This window comes from Peromyscus eremicus, chromosome 7, assembly GCF_949786415.1.
Source record: "Peromyscus eremicus chromosome 7, PerEre_H2_v1, whole genome shotgun sequence".
Lineage (NCBI taxonomy): Eukaryota > Metazoa > Chordata > Mammalia > Rodentia > Cricetidae > Peromyscus > Peromyscus eremicus.
In genome coordinates this window covers 91,887,664-91,913,875 of record NC_081422.1, presented here as the reverse complement: position 1 = coordinate 91,913,875, position 26,212 = coordinate 91,887,664, and the positions used below count along the sequence as shown (strand labels likewise).

General features: G+C 43.0%; 1 protein-coding gene across 1 annotated transcript in view; it reads left to right on the top strand.

The window, feature by feature from the left end:
* Clstn2 (calsyntenin 2) overlaps nucleotides 1–26,212 on the top strand; it is a 355,228-nt gene that overhangs the window by 122,339 nt on the left and 206,677 nt on the right. Inside the window, exon 3 of the mRNA XM_059269076.1 lies at nucleotides 16,419–16,430. Coding sequence (XP_059125059.1) covers nucleotides 16,419–16,430 — 12 coding nt within the window. The remainder of the gene's footprint in view (nucleotides 1–16,418; nucleotides 16,431–26,212) is intronic.

The window sequence follows — 26,212 nt, the reverse complement described above, 5'->3', positions numbered from 1 at the left end:
TTCACCTCTTTTTCCAAGAGAGCTATGGTCCTCATCTTTCAGCATAGGTTAGCATATTCACAGGGCTGAAGAAGAACTAGAGAGCCCTTCAGAGAGTATTAGGCAGCCATGGAAATCCAGACTCTTGTAAAATTACATTTCATAAGGACAAATATTTTATTCAGTAAAAGAGGCAGGACATGAAATTGTAAATACAATCCAATCACAGTGTGCTTTATTTTTTTAAAAAAATGCATTGAACAAAGCCCAGAAGGATAGACCCAAGAAATGAGTGGATAACTTTTTCATTTTGTCAAAGGCTTCTCTGTCTTTAGCCATTTTTTTGCAGTTACCATATGCTACTTCTACAATGAGAAAGGGAATGTTGTTTTGAGATGCCCACCTCTTTACTCTGAATAGGGACAGGCTATATATTCTAGTCATCCCCTCAGCCAGGTCTCAAGCCCACAGAAAAGTTCTCTTACTGTCCATACTTCTCCAGACCTGACACATCCTTCAAGGCCTGATGTCCTTCACATTGTCCTTGCCCCATGTAGTTAGAGCTTCCATTCTGTCAATCAGGCTTCAATGATGCTGGTGTTGTAGAAGATGGTTCTGGGTGTCTCTGCAACTCACACATCCCTCAGCAGCAATTTTCAAACCTATGAATCAAAACCATGAAGCGTGGCTCCCCTACCTGCTGCCCTGTGTAATAAGCCCTCTCTAGCCTCTCTTGCTGGAGGATGTAACTCTTCTTCCATCCACTGCCAGGATTCTAGAAGGACAGAAACATGTCCACAGAAAAACCCAAGTTCTATGGCAATCCATAGTTTTGCTCTGTGCATGTGGGCCCATTCTGAACCTGAGTCCCAGATTCTGTAAACTGTGAACCTGATCTGCCAGACCTGAGAACAGGCGAAAATGAGTGTGAAAGAAATAGTGTCTGGCACCTGGGAGTTCCTCCACCAGCCTCTGTCCTTGCCTCTTTGTCCTGCTGTTTTATACAGAGCTTTTTTGGCCAGGGTCACTCTGTGTATTTTAGACATAAGACCCCATCACTGGTCTCAGCACCTCATAATGTAGCTGTTCCAGTAGTTCACGTCTCACTCACTGAAGTGGATTTCTACTTATTCAAGGTGCTCTGTTTTATTTCCTTTGGATATCTAGTGGTCTGAGACATGTTTTGGGGTTTTTTTTTTTTTTTGATTTTTATTTCTTATTTTTTGTTCGTGTCTGTTGTTTCTATGGGAACAAGTCTGAGTAACTTGCAGCCCATAATCCCTAGGACTCTTCCCAGATCCTTGCTAACTAGCTCCCTGCTGCAAGCTCTACAGTCTAGTACCATCCCCCTCTTCTGCCTTCCTGGCTTTTCCTTCTGGGGTCTCCCAACTCTAGATTCTGTCTCCTTGTAGAGGGCCATAGAAAGTGCCTATTTCTACTGCAATATCTTACCCCTCTGCTCTACACAAACCAAAACAAGCCCTCTACTAATCTCTAGTCCAGGTATTCCTTTCAGGGTTTGACATAAGGTGCATGGTATATAGTAATGTTCAAAACTCTAGTGGACTTTGAAGACAGCATGCTTAAGTAATGTCCATAGGGCTATGCCTTCTACACTAAAGAAGTTATTTGTCATGAGTAACTGTCCAACACCTCTAATTAGCTGATGGCTTCCTTTTATCACTTCTCAGCATTCATTTTTTTCTTTGTTGAAGCTAACTCCCCTAAAGTATCCAGACCCTTGTCCATTAATATTGTTTCTTCTATCATTCACATGAGCAGAAGGATCTAAGCTATTTCTACTTGGGAGCTTCTACTATATTAAAAATAAAACAATACAAGATTGATTCACAATTCCTATGTATACCTTAATGTTCACACGCAGTGTAAAGTTGTATTGCTATGCTTTAGATGTGAAGTGTTCCCCTGTGAATCCTCATGCTTTGAAAATGTAGTCCTCAGCTGGTGAATGCAACCACTGGGAAGTTATCTGATCCTAAGGGCTCTGACCTAATCAATGGATTGATCACTGACGTTCATAATTTTATAAGATGAGTAGTAGTAAGGAAACTTTCAGAAGTAGGGCCTGGTTAAAGAAACTAGGTCATTCACTACCTCCCGGCCACCAAAGATGAGCATCTCTGCTATACCCTAATGTCATCATGGTGCTCTGCCTAGCCTCAGACAAAAGCCATCAATCCAGCAGACCTTGGACTGAAAACCTTGAGACCATGAGTCAGAATCAATATTTCCTCCTTTCAAATTATTTCCCTTGTGTATAAGTCACAGTGATGAGAAGCTAGCTAACACACACATGACAAAGCCTTCTTCTGCAATCTACTGAGCAAAACCTTCAGCAGTCTGCAGATAGAGCCTCACGGTAAAAGCAGAGAATCTTGGTGTGAGCTCTTCTTGAATGTAGATGATGAAATGAACCCCCTCCCCCAAGGTAAACTCTGCCTACACTTGCTGAATATTTGAGTCTGCTGACTCTATCTTGGGCCTTTTAGACCAACTTAGAATTGGCTCTTGGTGCCAATGAGAGCCTACAGAGATCCTGTAATTCTAGAACAGTGGTATAGTACTGCAGTCAGTTGAGCAGGCAGACACAGTGGTGTAGACTTAAGGCCTGACAGTGTTAGGTGCCCAGGCCAAGTCTACTCTACATAAGATGTTGAGGCTGAGGTGTGAATCCCAGAGAAGGCCACCAGTTCAGAAAGTGCCATTCAGAACAAGAAAGATCCTGTGGTTTCAGCACACAGTAGGTTGCCCCTAAGTGATCCCAGTCAGTCCACATCCTCTGCAGTGCCTTCTGGGCTGCATTTTTTCCCTCTGGAGAAATCCACGTGTGGTATTTGTGGAGGATGCTACCTCTCCTTTGGGAGAGACTACCTAGCCAATTCTAGCAGGCACATTCTGAGTGAATAAGCCCAATTCCAAAGCATTGTGTTAGGCATTAAAACCAGATTAGTTGGTCTACCCAAGAGAGCTGGTGAATTTTTCAAAACCAGCCCTGCACCTTTCTCAGCCAGCTGGAGGGCTGTATGCTCCATGCTGACAGAAACCATTTATTATACAATGCCAAATTATTAAACAATGTTTAACATTTTAGAAGCATGGTTGGTATTCCTGTCAAATGCTAAGCCTCCCAATATCTTCAGCAAATCCCCATTCATTGACATATTAGAATACCTCCCTGGCTTTCCCTATCCCTCTGCCTAATACCTTCATGGCCTTTCCTATCCCTCTGCCTCCTGAGAGCAGCTCTACTGTAGATCCCAGGACATGCTCATTTTCCTTTAAGAATCCTTTCCTAATGTGTCTGGCCTGAAGCGTCTATGAATCAGATGATTTGAACCCTGATTCAGCATTTTGCTAGCTGTGTGATCTTTGAGGCATAATTGCATCATTCATTTGTTCTTTCATTTATCCAACAGATATTCACTAAGCACAATGCTGTGTGGTTGGCTTTTGTGTTTTGTTAGATTTCTATTCTCTCAGAATTAGTCAGGCAGGAGAGTCAGACATTAAACACACTATTATATAACCAATCATTTGAATGAGTCTTGACAAGGGAGATACAGAGAAGTACATGGTACTGGGAGCATGTTATAGGGGGTCATGGCTTAGCTGGCCTCCTAAAGAAGACGTCTCTCTGAAAGCCTAGTCAGGCAGAAACATGCATACATACCCAATTATGCTTGGAAATGAGATAATAGAGGATTCTTCCCAAAAGTTCACTTGGAAACATAGTGTTGCCTTATTATATGTGCACCCCAAACTAGGCCAGATGGTCTCCCTACTTTCATACCCAGACATAAGCAGAGAATGACTGAGTATAATCTGTGTGAGTTTGATGGTCATTAAGGGGAGAAGAAACTTACTCCGTTGCTCACAGTAGTGTGTGCAAGGAGCTCAATGAGGTGGGGGCTCCTTGATCTGTTAACATGTTGCATTGTTTGGAGAAGGGTGTGTGCACATAGTACCTGCAGGCTAGAGTCCTAGGCTGCCAAGTACAAAAGAAGGATGAGTGGAGCCCAGGTTGTGAAACTATCTCCTATGCTTGGCCTGCCTCAAGGCAAGGCAGAGCCAAGATGCATGGGTCTGTCAGGACTGAGACCTGTGTTGGAGCATTGTCTCAGGGATGTTTTGAAGTTAGAGAAGACAAGAAAGAGTCTGTATATTGGTGTCTGAGTACCACAAGGAACCAAATGTCCCAGAGGGCACTAGGCAAGGTCATGGAAGGCTGATGCAACCAAAGAAAGGCACATATGGTACCCTAGACTTGGGCTGGGAGACTCACCAGAACTTGTACATACTAGGATCCCTCAGTGATCGAGGAAGTTGTTTCAGGTTGCAGGTTGCAGCTAAAAGGACCTTGCATACACACCCAATGTCCTACCAGTCAGTGATGAAGTATTTCCTTAACACTTACGGTAAATATACCATAGGGCCTGATATTCATACTTGTAGGCAGACTTTTCTGTCCCACAAGCCAGCTCCCAAATAAATGACACAGAGAATTATTATTAATTATAAAAGCTTGAGTGATAGCTTAGGCTTGTTTCTAACTAGGTCTTACAACTTAAATTATCTCATTTTTATCAATCTACTTTTTGTCTCGTGGCTTTATTACCTTTACTCTGTACTCCGGATGCTGCTTCCTCTCCATCTGGCTGTTGACTCTTTGTGTCTCTGCCCTTCTTCCCAGAATCCTCTCTGCCCTGAAAATCCTGTCTAGCTATTGGCCATTCAGCTTTTTATTAAACCAATCCAAGTGACAAATCTTCATAGTATACAAAAACACTATTCCACAACATTTCGTCTAAATAAAAAGGAAAGATTTTAACTTTAACATAATAAAACTATAAACAATAAGAACAATTATCAGGTAAGAATTACATTTACAATTTCCAGTCCATTTATATTTGGCATATTTGGAGAAAGTACTCTATTATTTATTCAGTCTTGATGAATCCAAAGCTTTGTACCTAATATAACTTCTATCATAACTAGGAAAACTATAACTATAATTATCTCATCTTCATTTCCATCAGAGACCCCAAAAGGAGATATATATATATATACCTGAATAAACAAGAAGTGTAGAGCAAGCAACTTCCAAAACTAGAAGAAATTATAGAAACAGATGGCTGCCTGGACAGTCATCCAAGGTTCCTCTACAATGTTGGGGCATCCATCTTCAGGCTACAGGCCTAGAATATCTGACAGACTTTTCTGTGAAACAGGAGTTTTTGAAGGACTACCCTATCCTATTGGTGAAATTATTAAGGCCACTCCACGTAGTTAAAAGGGAGATCTATTTAATGGCATAACTTACAAATGAAGGGATAGATAGGTGGCGGGTTCTGGGAAAGAACACAGCAGTGTTCTCTGGAGAACTCTCCTCGTCTACCTCTAGCATCCTCAGTCCAAGCAGGAAGAGAGCATGGAGGCGCATTCTGATCTCACATATTCAGGGCCCTCCCTTGGCCCCGCCTTGTAGGCTTGATAGTTACTGAAGCCTCAATGGGGGTTGGAACTTCCAGACCAAAGCTGGAATGGCTACCTACTACATCACCCTGTCTTGACAAAGTTCAGCAGTCATTCTTTTTTGTGTCCTGCTGGTCCAGTTTGGACAACATACTTTCAGCAGTTGAGGCAATGGCAGTTTCTTGTCCAAATGGCTAGCTTTTACCATAAAGAAAGTAAACTCCATATGGAGATTCTTTGATGCCCATCACTCATTTTTAAAGTAGATTGGTGCCACCAGAAGCAGATGTGTCTCATTGTCAAGAAAAGCCTTATGTTATTAAAACATTTTAAATGTCATATTCTGTAGGTCTTTCAAGTGTTTGAAGATCACCTAAAATATATCTCTGTAGGACCTTAAAAACATACCCAACATCATGATAAGTTTGATAGTTACAGATGACTATTATACTAAATAGCTTTCAAAGACTAAAACTTTACATAACCTTTTAAAATGAGCTGCATAGATACAATACCTTAAACAAAAATAGAAGCATATATATAGTATAACAAAAGTAACCTTAAATTTGTATCAACATACAAAAACCCATACCAATGTAAAATATTTAAGACTAGTAGTTGCTTTTTTAGTTTAAAAGTACTTTCAATATAATACTCTCTTATCCTATCATCTTTATATCCCCCCTTTTCTTTTCAAAACAAGATCCCTGAATCTACTCTCCATTGTTCAGCTTTTTTTCCCTGACCATTACCAGTATCAACTTGTAACCACTCCCCCCCTCAAATGATGACGAACATCTATAACCCATCAAATGACAAAAAGCCATTTACCCCACCTCTTAGGAATGTAGGAATCATGTTCTCTAGACTGCTTCCTGTTGTCTAGGGGTTCTGGCATCTTCAGGAGACCTTGGGAAAATTGGAATAATGGTCAAGTCCTGAGAAAGTCAGCTGTATTATTTGTTGTCCAGTCTCTGTGCAATGGGAAAGTGTAAGGCTTATCTGAAGTCCTGGCTCGAGTAGTCTATGAGGAGGAACCATCTCAGCCAGCAGCCTTGAAGCTGTTCTGGATGCAGAACTCTGAGGAAACTGTAACAGAGGCATTCTGAGATGCTGGATCACCTAGGCTGCCTGTTTTCATTGGTGTTGGTCTCCTTGTTCTGAAAACACATAAACTTTCAAAGGTAACATACATATCTGTATTAACACAAGTATGCAGTGTGCATAAGTCACTTAAAGATTTTTTTGTTTTATGTTTGAGCAGGTAAAAGGCATCTGTCAACTTTATAAGTCCATTTGGACTGTATAATCAAACTGTAATATAAATATCTATCTATGCCATATGAAAGGATGACATGTAATAATAAGTTATGAGGACTCTGTAGCCAACAAGATTTATCATATTTCATCTCATCTCAGATCTGCTCCCATGTCAAGGGATCAGCTTACATGTCACCTATCCTGTAGTCCTTTTTGGCTTTCTCCCTCATGTCTGTGGCCAAGATACTCAGGAGGTCTCCGCCTCCCCCATCAGATATTATCTCTACTAATCAGAAAGGAATCTACAGGATAAACTCTTCCCAATGTAACACATTGTTCAACTTTCATTTTGAAGTTAAGACATTTTAAAAATATATAGGTTGGTTTAATTTAGTAGTTTCCATAATCCAATGTCTCTCAGCTGCTATTTTTTTTTTGTGTATTAGCATTTAAAAAATTTAAAGGTAACAAGACACCATATAGAATCCAGACTCCCTGTGTATTTTCTATCCTAGGCTTATTTTTTTTAATACTTTGCTCTCTCTTTAAAGACTTTACTTTATTATTTTTAAACTATTTTTTCTATTTTTTTCTTAAGCCTAGGGACATTGTTAACATACTGTAACCTGTTTAGAGTTTTTTTTTTTTCTGTATGAACCTGCTTTACTGCATATTTGTAACCTTTTCTGTCTGCATGAATAAAATCTTAAATCCACCATGTGGCTTAGCTCATGGCACACTGGCAACTCAAGCATGTAGCCACCTGCCAGGAGACGTGTTGGTATACCACAGTTGGCATGAGAGGCAGGAGACTAGTTTGTGTGTGTATATTTAAAACCTTTTTTTAAAGCTTTCTCAGGTCTTATGTGGATATATGTGGCCCCATGTTGGGTGCCACTTGGAGGATTTTTCTGTTCTGCCAGCCAGCTCCAAAATAAACATTAACTCTTATTATTCAGTTTTTTTTATTTTATATATAGTGATATTATTAAACTTTAACTCATTTATTTATTAGTTCAATGAATATTAACTGCATGCCTACTATAAACCAGTGCTGGGTTCAAGAATGCCCAAAATTGGATATTGATTATACCTTCCAGGATCATCTTAGGCCAAAGGAATAGCCAATGCAGAGGTCCTGTGGAGGGCTGGGGGAAAAGCATGGCCAGCCAGAGATGAGAGGAAGGCTAGTATTGCCAAAGCAGAGAGAGAAACAGGCAAGCAGGCATGGCCAGGAGCCAGCAGAGTCTCTGTTTTAAAACAGTGAGAAGAATTTGGAAAGAAAGTTGAGTTGGTAAAAGCAAAGCACATGCCACATCAGCATGAGGACCTGAATTTGAGCCTCAGAACCTATGTAGAGCCCAGAGGGGTAACATGCCTGTGGCCCTAACCCTTTTAAGACGAAATGGAAGGCAGAGCCAGGAGGATAGACTGAAGCTTGTAAGCCAAGTAACCTGGTGTACACAGTGGGGATAAGGGACCCTATCTCACACAAGGTGGAAGGCAAGGTGTGATACCTGACAGTGTCCTCCACATGCAAGCCATGGCATGTACGTGCCTGCATGGCTCTCCTCCCCTTCTCTCTCTCTCTCTCTCTCTCTCTCTCTCTCTCTCTCTCTCTCTCTCTCTCTCACACACACACACACACACACACATACACAAAAAAAAACTGTAAAAAATTTAAAATAGTGAGAAGCTATTGAATCCAGGCTAATATCATCAAATTTGCCTTTGTCCAGTCTCAAATTGGGAACATTAAGAATACCTAATAAATGTTGTTTGCTTGACTAGATGACAAAAGGTGTGTAGCTTAACAACCACCACTGCAGCTAAGATGACCAGTCCTTACTATGTTCAAGGCACTATTCTAAGGGCTGCATGTGTGACAATTCAGACTCCTTCTGGTAACTCCATGCGATTTGTTGTATTTTAATAACTTTCATCCTGCTGAGGAGGACAGTGAGAGACAGGGAGCTAAACTCACCCCAGCAGAGAGAGAGCTGGTGAGTGTGACCAAGACTCCCACCCCTGCCCTGGACCCAGGACCAAGGCACCAACATTGTTTGGGAAGCACCCAGGGAGCACAGTGTCTTCTCTTCAGTTGTGTCTCCGGTTATGAAGACTGCTCCAGTTCCTCTGCTGTGTGTGTACTCAGCGTTGTTAATTCTCATTAGAGTCACCCAATTAGAGGTAATCCAATCAATTCCAGCTCTGTAGCCCGAGGTTCATCCAGACTCCTAGCACTTTCCACTTTTCCCAGCAGTATATAGATGGATGTCTTCTCCAAATGCTTGGAAGCCACACAGACATTGATTTTTTTAATGAGAGAGCCAAGAGTTTCATTGGGATGTGAAGCTGGACTCTCCTCTTGGCAACGGTTTGCTCTGTGCTTTTATTTATTTTTTTATTTATTATTTATTTATTTACTTATTTTTTTTTTTATTTTGCTAACAAGTCATTGGTTTCAGATCATCAGGTGGGCATTGCTTTACAAATCAGATCCCTGCTACACCATAGAAAAACTTCTTTCCTTCTTGGGAGGCCTGTGACCTTCTTGATGGCACTGGCTTGAGCAGCTGCCACTTAGCCTTTTACTTCTCAGCCTTAGCCTTTGACCCCATTCTGTCACCATGGAATGTGTGAAGTTAGACTTTTCTTCTCTTGATTTTTCTTTTTTTAGGGTTCTCCCCAGGGGAATGAGCAACCTGTTTTGACAGCATAGCAATCACCTTCCCTTTGCAACTCTTTTTGTGGAGTTCCAAACTGTGAGCTCCCTTGAAGCAATCACTCTACATTAGGAGCATGCAAGAACAATTGAAGCCCTTTTAAAAACATAATAAAAAAAATATGCAAGCTAGCCACCTCAGGGTCTCTCCTTCCATCTTGTTGTGAATGTTAGCAGGAGGTGGGGAAGCCATGTGCAGCAATCAGTGAAGTGAACTCTTAAAAGCAAAATGGGATGGTAATTAATTGGGGCCAAAGGAAAAATTGGAGGTTGGAGGAGAAACACGGTATTGTTAGCTTTGCTTTTAGAGCCTGGCAGGGACTATGCAGGAGGAAAAAAAATGGAAATTTGCATTTGTTTTGAAAATCAGAGCAAAACCTTTTATGGGTTGACATTTTCAGCAATTGGATTATTGGTTTGATTGCTTCTAAAGGTCCCCACCCTAATCCTGGGCAATTTCTAGTTTGTGTTAGTGGGATATTTGTTAATTTATTTTTGAACATAAAGGAAGTACTTTAAAGAAGCAATGTAAGGATTCTTGGGGAAGAAAAGAGTAGATAATTATGCTTTGTAAATCAAATCATGTGTCATCATGTGCTTAGGTGGTGTGCTTGTCAAGGTGGATGAATCAGATGCCCGAAACTTGAAAACCTAGCGAAAGAGCCAGGAACAGAGTTCAACAGATGATTTTAGAATTCTTCCTCAAACGCTGTGCATACCAAACACCATGCTGCTTGACCTTCTGAGTGACCCTGCAAATAGGGCATGCTGGTTCCTTCTACAAATAAGGCAACTGGAGCTCAGAAATGCAGGGCAGGCCCAGGTGACAGAGCAAGGCTTGGTGGATGCCTGAGGTTTTGTTTTGTTTTGATGGCTTTTGAGACAGGATCTTGTTGTGTAACCCAGATGAATCTAGAGTCCTGTCTCTGCCTCCCAAGTGCTGGAATTATAACCATCCACCACCACTTCTGACTGGGTACGAGGCTTTCTAACCCCAAAGTCTACCCCATTCATCTTTCTACCTCCCTCACAGCTCAGTGCCCAAGAGATCAAAAGATGAAGAATCCTTTTTTTTTTTTTTTTTTTTTTTTTTTTTTTTTTTTTTTTTTTTGGCCCCCGCAGGGAGCAGCCTCCTAAAAGGTTCCCCAGATGAGATGGCAGGTCAACAGAGCAAGCAGTGTCATTTTGAATTATATGACAAATTACGGCTGAGAGGCTGAGAGCAGAGGCGAGGCAAGGCTGCCTGAGGAGGTGGCAGCGTGGTCAGTGCTTCCGAAGCAGCCCAAATGGGTTATAAAGTTGTAGCAAAGGGGAATAGGGATTGCAGGAGTGAGAGCCTGGGAGATTGACAGCGCGGCTTTTACAGCTTTCAAGTGCGTCTGTCCCGGGCACTCAGGAGCTATTTCTACACTCACAATGGGAAGTGTGTCATTGGGAAAAAGTGTAGACAACATAATGGCTTTGCCACACACAGCACAGAGCGCTGATCTCCAAATCACAGGCAGGCGCTGGCAACTCTCCCTGCCGTTGGTCACCCCGCCTTTCAAATGGTGACCTCTTTCAGTCTAAGAATATTGAGGGCAGATCAATGTGGAATGGACAGCAAAGGGTTGCCCCTTACCCTTTAGCCCATTCCAGTCCCTATTGTCATGTGTTCACAGGGCCAAGTGAATAGAGTGCCTAGTGCAAGGAGATTTAAGGTGAGTTTAAATTGTCCTTTGAGCCGCTGAGACATTCGGGAACAATAAATGCTGCCACCCACAGGGCACACATCATCAGGGGACAGGCTCTGGACATTACTCCCATACCAGCTCACAGAACAGTTGTAACAAACTCATGAGGTATTTTGTCCTTACCTCACTTTCCGTTTGAGAAATGAACTCCATACTGACAAAGCCAAGTTCCTAAGGGTGCACAGAAGTGAAATTTCTGGAGTTTAATTGGAAAGGGCACACTCATCAGCATCCATGAGACCCACTGTCTCCCCACCCTCCATACCCACATACCCCAACCTCCTGACCTGCTGCTCCCATTCCCGGATGCCCTGTAGCTGTTCCTAGAATCATGGTTTACATCCAAGTCTAGGGACCTGGCAAAGATGTTAAGTTATTCTCAGAACCCAGGCATTGAGTTGTTTATTGTTTATTAAGACTTCTCCCTGACTCACCCTTCTAAGTCTGAATGAATGAGAGCAGCTTACTGTATGGCTCTTGCCATGTAACCCTCCCCAGGCACATAGGACTGTGCAGGGAGGAACAGAGTAGAATAGCCTACGACATCACCCAACTGGTGTTTTTATTTTTCCTTGAAAAATTCAACCCTAAAACACAAAGTAAAACTAAAACCTCAATCTTTTGCCTGTGGATCTAAATTTTTACTCATTGATTAAATCCAGATATCTAGGAACTCAGTGGACCATCGCCATCATGATGCCATTCCATTGGCCATTGTTCCCATATCTTTCTGTTCTTATACCAGGTCCATTTGCTGGCACTGTGCCTGCTCGGTCCCAGGGCCCTGAAGCAACCATATCTATAAATGTCTCTCTCCCTGAAGGAAACCAGAATTTGTCCCCCAGAGTAAGCCTGCCACTCTCTGGAATGAAGCAGAGAGCAGTATCTGGGAGAGAGCCATGGTAGAATGCAACTTCTGTGACCACGGTTAGATGAGAGCCAGACCACTTTCCAGCCTATGACAAGGAAGTTAGAGTGGCCCAAAGGACATGGACATTCGCAGAGCAGGGTCAAGATGTGTAAGACAAACAAGAGAATCACTGCTGAGGAGAGAAGAGGTGAGGATCAGGGAAGGCGGTCTTCACCAACCACCTTGGAGCCTTCCTACGGTCGTAAGCTCGGCAGCCACCTGTGACCCACGTGAATGAGAGCACCTGCAAAATCCTGACAAGTCTTCACACCCGAGTCTGGAAGTCCGGCTCCCCATAGCACCTGTGGTCTCCCAGTCAGTCACGAAGCCTGTAATTGAGCAAGGTGAATGCTGAGAGGTTTGCTTGGGAGAAATCACGTCTGGCCTAATTAATGACTCCGGAGCAATCAACCGGGCTCCTCTGATTTAAAGCCCCACAGACCAATCCTTGTTAATTGAATTTGATTGTATTTGCTATTTTAATTAGTAGACAAATTATGAAAATGTTTATTTGTTCGTGTCGCTGCTATTATCCCCTCACTACTGTGGCTCATTTCGTCTTCTACGTGTGCCGAACACAAGCCCTTCTATCATGAAACTGATTTCTGATAACTAAAGGGAGAGAAAAGGGTTCAAGGGTCGTGGCGAGGACCCACTAAGCAGTTGCTTTCTGAGGATGGGACTCCCTGTAGCAAGCTGCCTTCCAGGGGTCTTCCCTGGAATAACTATCCCAAGCTAGGGCTGGTATCTTTTCAGCAGTCACATCCCAACTGTGATGAGCAGTTTCAGGACAGACTTTCAAGGGGCACACCTTCACCTGGTCCTGGTTCTGAAGCAACTTGCATCCCTTCATGCAGCTTACTGAGGGTCAGCTCTACCATGGCTGTGCTCTGTGCTGAGATGAGGAACGGAGTGATGAGTGAAACCCACCCTGTACTTCACGGTCCCCTGGTAGACAAGCAAGTGAACAGACCATTACATTGTGGGTGTGAGCAGTGGCCTAAAGGAAGCAAACCCCACACATGAAGGCAGAGAAAGGAATCTCACACCCATCTGAGATCATCCATCTAAAGGAAAACTGAGGTCATGTCAGGACTACCAATTATAGCTGTTTGGGTGAGCCTCAGCATGGGATTAAGATCAAGTCCAAATCCAATAGCATATGCCAGAGGCCTACCATGGTGCAAACATGGGTAAATTCCTGCTAAGCAACCCCCTATTCTCTTGAAAATTATTCTTATTTCCCTTGAACACCTTTCTTTGGCCCCACGGTCTTCCTTGTTTGCTATCTCTTCATGTCCCTATCACCATGTTGCCCCTCAGTGGCATGTCATTTTAATCGTGTGCTAATTTTGGTGGGATGTAATTCAGATCTTTCAGAGCAGTAGAGGGATACAAACAATTACTCTGAAAATACCTAAGTGAGGGGTGATTGACGAGTGGGGGGTCACACATTTCCCAGGGGTGGCACTGATGTGTGATCAGATGCTGTAATTGCCGTAGAGATGAGAGGCTAATCGATCACTCTGTCTGTGAAGTTAATATTTCATTCCACTCAGTGGAGGCGTTGCTAAATCATTACCCCACTCAGTTTTGAAAGAGATACTTCATATTCTTATCGTCATACTCCAAGTTTTAAACTCACTGTCACTGCAAAAAGCCTGCCACAAAATAATGCTGAGGAGACACTCAGTCGGGGTGCTGATGGGGAAATTGTCTCACTGTGGAGACAGTCAAGAAATCAAGAAAGTAAATTCTTACTGTTAGACAGACTTATAACACAGTAAATTATTAGCAGTGTTTTTTTCCTTTTGAATGTTTCAGTGATTTCCCTAATTATTACATTTTTTTATAAACAAGTGTCCCTTATAATAAAACTAAGCCTCAGAACAAACAAATGCACAAACAACAATAATCTCCATGAATTATACCAAAGAAATGCTAAGTATATACTGGAGAAGTATATACTAAGTATAAGTGGCCCCCTCGCCTTACACTATTTATTGAAAGTGTATGTGGTTCAGCAAGATAAGGAGGGGCTATGAGATGGGGAAAGAGGGGGTGAGAAAGACCAAAACTCATTATACACATGCATAAAACTATTAGAGAATAAAAAATAAATTAATCCCCCCAAAAGGAACCACAGGTGGCACACATTCAGGGCTTCTTCTGGGGGGACTCTTTTAATAAGTCACTTCAAGTGGCTGCAAGCCTTTTGTAGTGTGACCTTGGGTACAAAAACCAGTAAGTTGGGGTGAGACACTTGAGGCCATAGACTCAGGTTGACAACATTTTTCCAAAAGATCCCACACTCAGCTCCAGTTTACACAGAGGAGCTTGCCTTTTGAAAAAAGACCTTCCAGCCTGATATCCCTGGTTACTAATTCAACAATCAGGTCTGCCAGTGACCAGCTAAGTTAGGGGTCACCAACCTGGCTGGCCTTGATGCTTTTCATATGCAAAACAGAATCTATCTGCCTGGACCTGCTCAAGACCAGTGAGTCCCAAACAGATATTGTGTGCATAACAAATCTTGGAAACTCAACTCCCTTTTTAAATCTTGTAAAGCTTGCTACTATTCTCACTGGCTCAGAGTATGATGATTAAATAAATGAGCCAGTGCTGGAGTTCATATTAAAAATCCAACTGTGCTCTCCTTTATAATTACCAAAGGCTTGCCAGCTCCTTGGGAAGATGCACGGTGCCTTCAACTTCTGTAACTTGAAATGGAAACTTTAAGAGACCACATTTTTTTTTCCTGTGATAAGATCTTGGATTAATTGCTTACTCCATGAAAGTCAGGGCCTCCTGTGCTGATGTACAGGCAGTGTGGTTATCAGTCATGTTGTTCAGAGGAGAGCAGCTCATTCATTGCACTGTGACCCTGGCAAACCATATATAACTTGCATGCAGGAGAGACTAAGACTCTTCTCATCTTCAGTGAGAGCAGTAAGGTGCACAGAATTCAGTGACCTGCCCCAGTGTAAATGGCACCTGGCTCCAAAGGCTGTGATCTTCTACCTGCAATAAGTCAACTCCAAGGCAGTCCCAAGGATGTCTTGGGCAGAGGCAGACACTTGATCTAGCAAATAGCCAAGGGGGTATGAAACCTAGTGAGGGGGCAAAGAGAAAGATGAGAAGTGAAATTGTGAGATGAATTTCTTGGCTGTGGGGAGACGGAGGGCAAGGCCAGGCTTAGCAATGGCAGCAGATGCTCAGGAGCCTGGGTATTCCATAAGAGATGGTAGTGGGGGCTGTGCTGAGGCAGAGGTTGGCCCCTGGTGCCAGGCAGAATGCTTCTGGAAGAACCTGATTGGGATGTTTATTTCTGAGAGATTATCAGAAGCCATTCAGTTCTCATGATGTGACCTAATATGAATGATCAGTTCTGAAAACAATGATAGTGTGGGTACATTATTAAATGGAATGGCTGACAGTATATCTTCGTGTGCTAACATTTCCAGAGACTTTGTGTGGTGCAGGAAGTTATTCAGAGACCTGCAGGTTTTTTTCAGAGCTACATTCACCAGGGAACTTTAGGTGTATTATTTAATACGTACACACAGAGTGCCTACTCTGCCCATAGGCTGACATGTAGCACTCTGGAGTGGTCCGAATAACAAGTGACAGTAATTTTTAAAAGCAATATGCCCTGCAAAGTAATCCATTTTCTAAGTTGATTGAGGACAAGATTGGCTTACTATAGCTTTCTTTTCTTCCATGAAGGTAAATTGTGAGATTTCTATTATTATTCTAAGAACCTGTGTATCAGAGCAACGAAGGGGTTGTACTTTGGGTCAGATTATTCTTGGATTTTATAGGGCTTACTAACTTTATTATGTTGGTTGAGTTAATTTGTATTTAAACCCATTCCTTCACAGTAAAATCAAGATGATAATAGTCTTAGATCAATTAGGATTTTTACAAGTTTGAAAGTACTTCCAATTTACCCTGAATTAAGAATTACCACTGCAAGATGCCCGGAGGCTGGTGAGTAGCTCTGCCGTGGCACCAGATGCCCTTGTCTCCTGAGCCCTGTCCTTTATGGCCCAAATAACCCTGAAGCCACAAGGCAGGTCCCCGGAGATTACAAGGTGGCCACCAGTGCTACTTTTATTTCTGTGCCTCTGACATTGCCTGACGTGCATCCTCGTCTTTAGTCTGTCTAAGTGACAGTGGCCAGGGGAATGCCAACCACTAGTCTGCTTCCTAAGCAGTCAGGCTGCTCCCATGGGGTTAGAGGTGAGCTGGTTGCAGAACAAATTAGGATCTGACTAGGAAGGGGAGGGGGAAATGGACACTGAGGAGCCAGTAGTAGAATCTTTTGCAAGTGCTACGACAAAGTTTTGTTGGGGGCATGAAGCAGTAAGATATGGGAGGTTCAGAGCACATGTCTTAGCATGGTTATAGATCATTCTAATAATAGGCAAAGGTACAAGCCCTTCCAGGAATTTCCATCTGTCTGTTTCAAATAATGATTGCCTTGCTCTTTTGAAACATGCCCTGGGCAAGCATTCTACTGATGCTTTGGAGAAGTGGCAACCTAGTCACCTCAGAGAAAAGACTTATGCTGCAAACCCTTCTCTGCTGCTTCATGGCTGTTCTATTTATTGCAAGTGTAGTCCCACAGCACTCTTTGAACATGGTGTTCTAGTGTCCTAAACAAACGTCCTTGTCCCACTGTGAGATGCATGCATGTCTGAAAGTGTCATCGTAGAGCCTGAAGTATGCTCGAGTCTGGCTGTGGGCACTGAAGCGTGGCTCCTTCCTTCATCTCAGTGGCTCTGACAGCTCCTAGGCTCAACTGCCTTTTAGTCATCCTGCATGTTGCACACCAGCACACGACTCTGACAACTGTACCCAGAGGAACAGTGTTGCCAGGACAACTTCCTACCTGGAGATCCCTGACTCTGGGCATTGGAGAAGTAAGGGTTTAACCCCATCTATAGTTATTATAGTTATAGTTGGTAAACAGGAAACCAGAAGCAGCTGCCACACTGGACACAGACATGAAAGTGACAGCCAATCACCTCTACTTGAAGGGGAAAAAAAATCACTAGTGGCGGGATTGATAAAGCACATGATAGAGTGACAAGATATATAATTGACTTGTTGACTATCTGATAGAGATGTCACATGCTTCAGGGTACACTTTGCCCCCAGTGGCATTGAGCACACAGCCTTCAGCTAGTGGTGCCACCAAGAGCTGGTGCCACTCAGCAGGCCCCACTAGGTAGTGCCTGTCTCCCTCTTTGTTTGTATGTGATGGGAGGAGCATTTATATATCTTCTTGATTATATGGAATTCCAAAACGTGTGGATTAATGGCTGGATACCCAAACCATGTTGAAAGTAAGGAATGAGCATTCTCAGGTGGGGAGGCGGTGTAAGCATAGCCACAAACAGCTTCAGGAGTGGAAAGTAAGGTGACAGAAATGAGAAGCAGAAACAGGGAAACAGAGTCCCTGAGAGCCTGGGATGGTGCTATCTACTGCTTGTTGGAGCAAAGGTGAGCAGGTATGACAAAAAAATAAATAAATAAAATCTAAAGTAATTCTATGGGGTGCCAGGGAGGAAAAAGCCTTTCTGCCTGCCTGCAGTGTGACTCCCACATGGCCACCCAATGTCTCAGCCCCACGCCCGTCTCTTTTCCCTCCTCTTGGCCAACCTTGGACATTCCCTGCTGTCTCCTTCTCCACCTGCTTCCTACACCTCGGTGGGTAGTTCCTGCTCAGGCCACTGCCCTCTTCTCTCAGGCAGCTTGAGAGAGCTCAGTAGAGGCCCCAGAAGAGGATCATGTGCACTCCCTTCAAGCCAACATCCCTACATGTTTGCTGTGCATGCTGTCAATGAGGATTTGGACAGGGGTACAAGGCACTGAGGAGCAGAACACCACACTGAGAACCTGCTGTCCTCAGATAGCTGATGTCACAGCTGATGTCACAGCACCTGTCATGGGGGTTAGGATTGTTCTCTGTGGGAAGAGTTCCAGCACACACATATTTCCCGAATTTCTACGATTTTGTTGACCAGTATAAATAGGTCCTCCAAGTGTCTTCACTGTGCCTGGCTTCTCTGGATTCTAAGAGATGGAAGGCTATCAGGCTGCAGCCTTGTCTAGTTCAGGTATAGAACTTGGCTGGGTCCTAATCTACTTCTTGCTACTGTAACAGAATGCCTGAGACAGGGAAAGTTGCAAACAGCACAAGCTGATCGGACTCAAGGTTGTAAACATCAGAATCTAGAGGCTGGAAAGGTCAAGAGGGAAGGGTCAGTACCTGGAGAGAGATTCCTTCCTGTGTGATAACAAGCAAATGATACCTGTGCAATAGGTAGAGAGAAGGGGTGCTGGGGTCTTCGCTTTTATAACCGACTCACTCTTCCCATAACAGTCTAGATCCACTTAGGAGAGCACCGCCATGGTCGCAGTCACCGCTGAAATGTCCCGCTTCTCCCTCATCAGTATTAGTTAGGACCATTGACACTCAGTGTGGGTTTGGAGGGATATGTTCCCCAAATCCCATATTCTTTCTCTCTCTTACCTCCATGGCTTTATCTCTCTGTTCCCTAGAGGAGAAGGGAAGCCCTTGAGGCCGGGGACACTCTGAGAGGCGAAGCATTAGTCCTAACTTTGCTCCAGTGAAGGGGGAGAACCAGAACCACATGCTGGGGAGGGGGGCAGGAGCTTTTCTGGGGACTCATGCACTGCCGTAACCCAGCGGCAACTTCCATGTCTGAACACTGAGCTGGGAAGCACACTGCCTCTTTTTACCCTGTACCGCCTGGGGTTACCGTGCAAATATCTGAGCAAGTATCTACCTATCTCTGTGGTGAGCTCCACACAGAGGCCAGGGCATAGGAACACAGATATGCTGTGTCTGCCTAAAGACCTCAGGGTCCAGCGGAGGAGACAGACAAAAACAGCCAACTGTGATGCCAAGTGACAGATGCTGAGTAAGGATCATCTCGCAGGATGGTGGTACAGAGGAGTAGCGTCACACCAGCCTGAGGGAAGTGGTGTTCAGGGAAATTCCTAGGGCAAATGGCGTCAAACTGTGTGCATCTTTCAGAAAGGGCCCTTTGTTATCATTTGTTGTTGGACCTTAAAAGTACATGAACAAAAAGATTTCCCTAAATGCAGGTTGTAAAACAGTGTGTGCACGGGGAAGCATCATGTACCTCAGACGCACGCATCCATCAGAATGCTGTCACTCTTGGAATCCCCGAGTCCCAGTTGTAAAGCCTCCATGGGATTTGTGAGTTACAAAATGTATCAATTACAAGTGAATGAAAAAGAAAAAGAAAAAAAAGAATCCTCTGTTTTCAAACCATCACCCCTCCACACAAACTCCTCTTTCCCTAAGCCGAAGAGTCCCATCCCCAGAAAGTCAAGTACATTATCTGAATTAAAATCTAAGGGAGAAATAAAAAGCACACTGCATGCTGGGTTGATTTTCTCTAATGATCTGGTCCATGCCCCCTTTTGGGGAGTGGAAAGTTATTGCAGCCATAAATATGTGTAATTCTTTTCCTTATGTCTTCCATTTGTTAACAGCACTGCAGGGTGGATGCTGTGCTTGAGAAAATAAGAGCATTGACTACTGGGCACTACAGAGAGAAATCTAGCCCGAGAGGGGTCCATCACCTGAGCAGGCTTCACCAACAGTGGCTCTCTGGGTTCCTGCTGATACTTTTTCAGGGCTGGTCTTGCACATCTGTCACGGTTGCCATCAGTTCATATGGGCATCAACTCTGTCCTGTCTGGAAGATGCTGTTTCTTTGGAGTCATCCACCACCACCTCTGGCTCTTGCAGTCTCCCTATACAAGTTCAAACCAGATAAAATCCCAGCACAGAGAAAGGGAAGTGGCACCCCCACCCCCAATCAAGAAGCTATTTGCAGTTGATAGCTTCTGGGTGAGGAGTAATCAGTTTTATTTTTAATAGAGTGGCACTGGGTATATCAACCCAACCACAAGGCAGGCTGAATGATCAGGAATAGTTGGCCAACACAAAATAGATTCCATGTTTTCAGGGTGTTTCCCCATTTTTTTATTGTTGTTGTTGCTGCTGTTGTTGTCATGCTTTTTTGTGATTAGAGAGTAAGGACCTTGGAGGATTTAGAGGAGGGAAAAGAATATGACTATAATATATTGTATGAAAATTTTTCAAATTAAATTTTAAAAAGATGCTTTCGCTAGCCAGTAACAAAAAGTCCAAGCCATCCAGAAACAATACGGAAAGAATGTTCTCTCATCTAATGTGAAGTCTGATGGTAGGACAGCTAAGAATGTGTTGAATTAATACCTCAGCCATATTAACCAATGTTCTATGTTGTCTTGTTGGTTCCTGTTCTTAGACAAGCCCCATGCTTTTTTCTTCCCAAATGGTTGCAGCAATCTCCAACTCACACCCTCATCCAACAATGCTCAAAACAATACACAGAAGCAGATCTCTCCTGATGTCAATAGTTAAGATATTGTCTCTCAAAAAGTGATGAGTAGGTCTGTGGCAGGTGCCCAGATAAAAGTGTTTGTCATAGCTCTTCAAATACAGTGTGTGTCATGGCGGGGCTAAGATTTGGTACTGCCACATCTTCCACACCAATTTGAAAAGGACTATGCATACATTACACCTGCAGGAAAGCATCACTACAAATTAAAAATAGTTATGTGGAGCTCAGTTCTTCAAGAGGTATCATGCTTAGCAATATTCACTCTTCAATACAAACATGCCACTGTAATATAAGTTCTTTTTAAAAGAAAGAATTTAACTAGTGTAATCAGCCTTTTTCATCGGGACCACTGGCTCCCCAATAATGACACAGAGATTTGTCATTAATTATGAAGTTTTGACCGATAGCTTATGTTTGTTTCTTGCTAGCTCTTATAACTTACATTAACCCACTTCTAATTTACTTTCTGCCTCGTGGCTTTATTATTTCATCTCCGTATTGCCCATCCTGCTTGCTCTATGTCACCTGGAGTCTCCACCCTTCTTCCCAGAGTCCTCTGTGCCTGGAAATCCTGCCTAGCTGTTGGCCGTTCAGCTTTTTATTAAACCATTCAGAGTGACACATCTTCACAGTGTACAAAAAGATTACACCACAGCAAACTGGCTATAATAGAACACTAGAATAACCGATGCCATACCCTTCTACATCTATAATAATTAAAATAATTTTACTTAACATGTAGACATATTTTACATAATATTGAATGGTTAATATATTGATACATATATCCCACAATATTTCCACTCAGAAAAGCAAAGATAAATATAAAATTATATATAGTGGAAGAATGTGGCACCGGAGACAAAAGTTGATGGTAGTGAAAGCCAATGGAAGGTTGATCACCTGGTTTCTGCTTTCTATAACTTACATGTTTACTATTTCCACTGGAAGAAAAACAAGAAACAAGTTTTTGTAAAATAATGGTGCTTAGCTTGACCACAGAGAATACCTGCTTGGCATGGGCATACATGTATATTTATGTATTTCTATTCTTTCCAAATCAATATGAAGAGGCAGTCCAGACTTCGTGTGAAAGTCTCTCCGTCTCATGTATTTTAAACAGATTTACTAAAACAAGTGAGGGATGAGGTAGAGGACCTGTCTGCCCTGAGAACCCATCATATCAGCTAGAAGTGAAACTACAATGAAGAGAGCCATAGAAATGTAGGCTTGGGGATGCAAACATATAAACATGCTCATGATTAGGGAAACAGTTAATATCTGGGACAAATTAAAAAGTATTGGCATGCATCATTACTAGGGAAGATTTGCTTTCATTATAAAGAGCTTAAGGATCTGAGAATGGTCCCAAAATAAGGAACTTGATGAGATGGGTCAGAAGTATAGTGTGGCATTGTCAGAGGGCCAGTGTGGTGTGTCAGTGGAGAACAAAATGACCTCATCACAGGTTGCTTAGCTAGTTTTCTCACTGCTGTAACCAAATAACTGACAGAAAGCACCTGAAGGGAGGAAGAGTCTATCTTGGCTCACAGGCAAAGAAGAGTGACCATTTGTCACAATGGAGAAGGTGTGGCAGCAAGAACTCATGGTGGCTAATCACATGGGAGAGCCTCAAGGCCCTCCCCCAGTGACCCATTTCCCTAGTGAGTCTCCACAAAGAGACTCCAAATCAAGGCTACTAGCTGGGGACCATGTGTTCAAACACAAGAGCCTACCGGGGATGTTTCACACTCAAAACAGTAGGTTACTCATGGACACCTCATTCTCCAAATACCTTGCCCACATCCAAAGTTCTCAGGAGTCAAAAATACACCTTTCCTCTTTGCAGTTCTTCCCTACAAGTGAGTATTAAAAACGAGAGTGTCATCTCGAAGCAGTGTACTAATACTGACTGTGCCAAATCTCATCCAAGTATATTCAAACCGTCCTCACCCTCCATGTGCTGTACTTGCAACACCACCCTTATTCTGAGTCCTCAATACTCCCCAGCTTCTCAAGTCTCTCAAAGCAGTACTTTCTTATGACAGGCTAAATCTCTGTCACTGTCTGGAGCATTTCATGAATTAGTCATTGATCACTGATAGGAATGGCTTCTGGGAGCGGACTTGATAAGTAGGGTTGGCAAGACAGGAAGATGGAGTTTTTCAGAGTTCATGCATATTTGTCTGAAGCTTTCAAAGATGATTGTTCTGCTAATTATCACAGTATCCAAGGCTCTTTATTACCTCATGCTTCTGTGACACCAAGAAAAAGGTAACCATGACAGCACTGGGAATTTCCTGTGCATATCTTTTCATTGTCGTAGCTTTTCCTGCGTCCAAATGATCAGCTCTGATTAGTTAAGAAATGTGGAGATTGGCATACTAAGACATAGCAGATATAAAGTTTAGTGTTATGGTTTATTCCTTTCAAAGACCCAAGAACTAGAGAGATAGGCTTCTCCCGCATCCTCTTTTGGGGGAAGGGGAGGAATTATGACATTTAACTATGTGTGTATGATGTGTGCATGTGCACTAACATATGGAGGTCAGAGACAACTTGAAAGAGTGGTATCTCTCTCTCCACTATATGGGTTTCAAGGATCAAACTCAGCTAACCAGCCTTGCCTGTAGGTATCCTTTCTCAGGGACTCTTGTCACCTCCCCAAGGCCACCATCTTTTTCCCTCAGCTGTCCTCTTCATGAAGGAGGAGTTGACACAGTGCTAGCCGTTGTCCTGAATGTCATGATATTCTGCTGATGGTGTGGGACCCCAGAGGAAAAGCTCAAAGCTGACTAGAGCCTATAGCTTTCTTTCTGTTCCTGTGATTTCAGACAAAGCTCTTGGTGACCTGTGCAATTTGGTGTGACATTTTCCCAAACTGCCCTCTATAACCATGCTTGCACTAGACATCTCTTTTTAAAAGTTAAAGGTCAATTTCCTAGATGTGAAATATTTTATACCTGACCTTTTATCCATCATTGCTAAGATTAATAAAAATCATTTGCCCTGAAGAATAACTTTTAAAGAAATGTGATTAAATCAGATTACACACAGCACAGGGGGAAAAAAAACCCCTTATTAAAGTGATCATGTATGTAGCTCTTGCAAACAGGTTGGTGTCATTAAAGAAATGTTAGAAAGTGCACAGAGAAAGGACAATGGGGACAAGCTAACCATATACACACAGACAGGAGGAGGGAGGGAGAAGAGGGGGCAGAGAGAGAGAGAATATGAGCTAAGGTTAATTCTTTTGAAAAAAACGGAGAATCATTAGAGTTAAAGCCAAGCTTACTGTGTCCAATCAATATCTCATGCTCAGCCTCACATGATGGTAACAGATCCTCATATGGCACTCCACATCATAGTCATTATTCCGCACTCACAGCCTTTCTTGTTGCCCCAGCAACAAGCAGTTTATGAAGCATCTTCATGCCATTCAGGGACCCAAAGCCTTCTTGTACCTAGATAGAATCAATGTCCTACTAGACTCAATTTGAGAATGTGGGTCACCTGAAGCTTTCTAGACACATTTTCCTTATGCTTCACTTCAAACTTCAGAAAGGGTAGTCAGGGAAGAGGTCTGATGCACTCCCTGGTATACTCCAGAGATGTGGGCTTTGGAGTCAGACAACGCGTGTTCAAATCCTGGCTCTACTAACAGCCGTGTGTTCATGGGCAAGCCACTTCACCTCCATGGCCTCAGTTTCCTAATCTCCAAGGCGAAGGCAGTTGTGAAGCCTGACTCCTTGTGCTTGGCGGGGACTAATTTGGGTCTGAAGAATTTTGCGTAAGATGATCATTTACAACTACTCTTCACACATACTTAGCTCCTAGCACATTGTTCAATGAAGCTGCGTGTAGAAACCTAACACTCATTAAATGCTGAGCTGTCAGGAGAAAGACCTGGATCCCCACATTCCAGGCCAACTGTCCTTTAACCTGACACTGTGAAGCCATCTCAGATCCTCAAGGGAATCAAAAGTCACCTTAGCAGGTGTTGTGGGTATCTGTTTCTGCCTTCCTTCAGGGACCTTGACCTTGCTCTTGGTATAACTTCATTAGAAGGCAACCAGTTGTCTTCATGAGCCTGCGCTAGTAAGTTCCCAGACCAACCACAGCAGACAAATAGTCCCTGGCATCTGGGAAGTAAGTGAATGTGTCCATCTCTGGGTCCTCCCCACAGCTCTCAGGAAGCCCTGACAGCACTCAGACCATCCCTTCAGCCAAGTCCTATTCACTCTTCAGACTCAGCCTCTGAACGCATTGCAGGAGCTTCCTTCCCTGTGTACAGACCTCCTCCTTCCGCACCCCCCAGTAGGTTATAGAATTGCGGGGAGTCTTTGGAATCATGAATTCAGTATCTTCCTCTGCTTCTCCCTCCTCCTTTTCTTCAGTTTTGCTGAAGCTAGAGCCCTAGGAGAGCTAAATGGAGATGAGACGGAAAATATTCCCTCATAGCCCAATTCGTAATAGTGTTTGTGGATGGAGTCTTTCTGGAAACACAGAAGATGGAGAATCCTTATACGAAGTATATTAACACGAGGATAAACCAGTGGACTTGGGCCAATCTAGAGTTGAGCCTGACTCTGTTGCTGAACGACCTTAGGCAAATTACTTAACCTCTCCTGTCCTCAGTTTCCCTGCATGCAAAAATGCAAGCAAGAGAGATTTTTTTTCTCAAAGGGTCACTGTGAGCGTGTAATGAGTCACAGTGTGGAAAAGTCATAGAAAAATGTCTCACATGTAGTATACATTCAATAAATTCACTGATATCTGCCCACTGTTTCCCTGGAAAGCTAATACGGAATTTTTAAGATCACTAACTGAATCTAGACCTAAGTTCTATCCACAGATCCTCTGTTGATTTAAAAGATGACTTTTGAGGGCCTTGGTTTCCACATATGCGTTGTCCATGGGTTGCAATAGCACACTTCTATGGCTTCCTCTCTTGTACATCGTGCACTGTGTTCATGCACATCATTGTGCATCATAGCACTGTGCTTGATTCTGGGATATGCTCCCTACCCTTGGTTAGAACATGTTCACAATATCTGCTTCCAAGTTACCCTCTAGGTCAGTGGTTCTCAACCTTCCTAATGGTACAACGCTTTAATACAGTTCCTCATGTTATGGCGAGCCCCCCCCCAACAAAATTATTTCATTGCTATGCCATAACTGTAATTTTGCCACTGTTATGAATCATAATGTAAATATCTGTGTTTTCTGCTGGTCTTAGGTAGCCCCTATGAAAGGGTCATTCAGCCCCTAAAGGGGTTGTGACTCATAAGTGGAGAACTGCTACTCTAGACATTCATAGAGCATTTCCCAGCCCTTAGTTAAAGGACTGAGGTTTGGTTTGTAACATGCATGTGACATGAACCTTGACTGAAGAAAGAAATTCAGCTCAACCTCAAAAAAAAAAAGTTTCCCCTGATTTTATATGAGCACCGTAGATCGCATTTATGGGGTTTAGATCCACACTGACTGATGGACTTCTTTAGCTTCCTGTATTTGTGGGGCAACCTCAGAAAAACAGTCATGTGGAATCCATGGGTGGATGCCACTAAAATACAAATGGATACTGAGGAATTTCTAATGGATACTGGAGGAAGCTGCTTATACAATAATGCCTCCCATAAAACACTGAGTAAGTAAT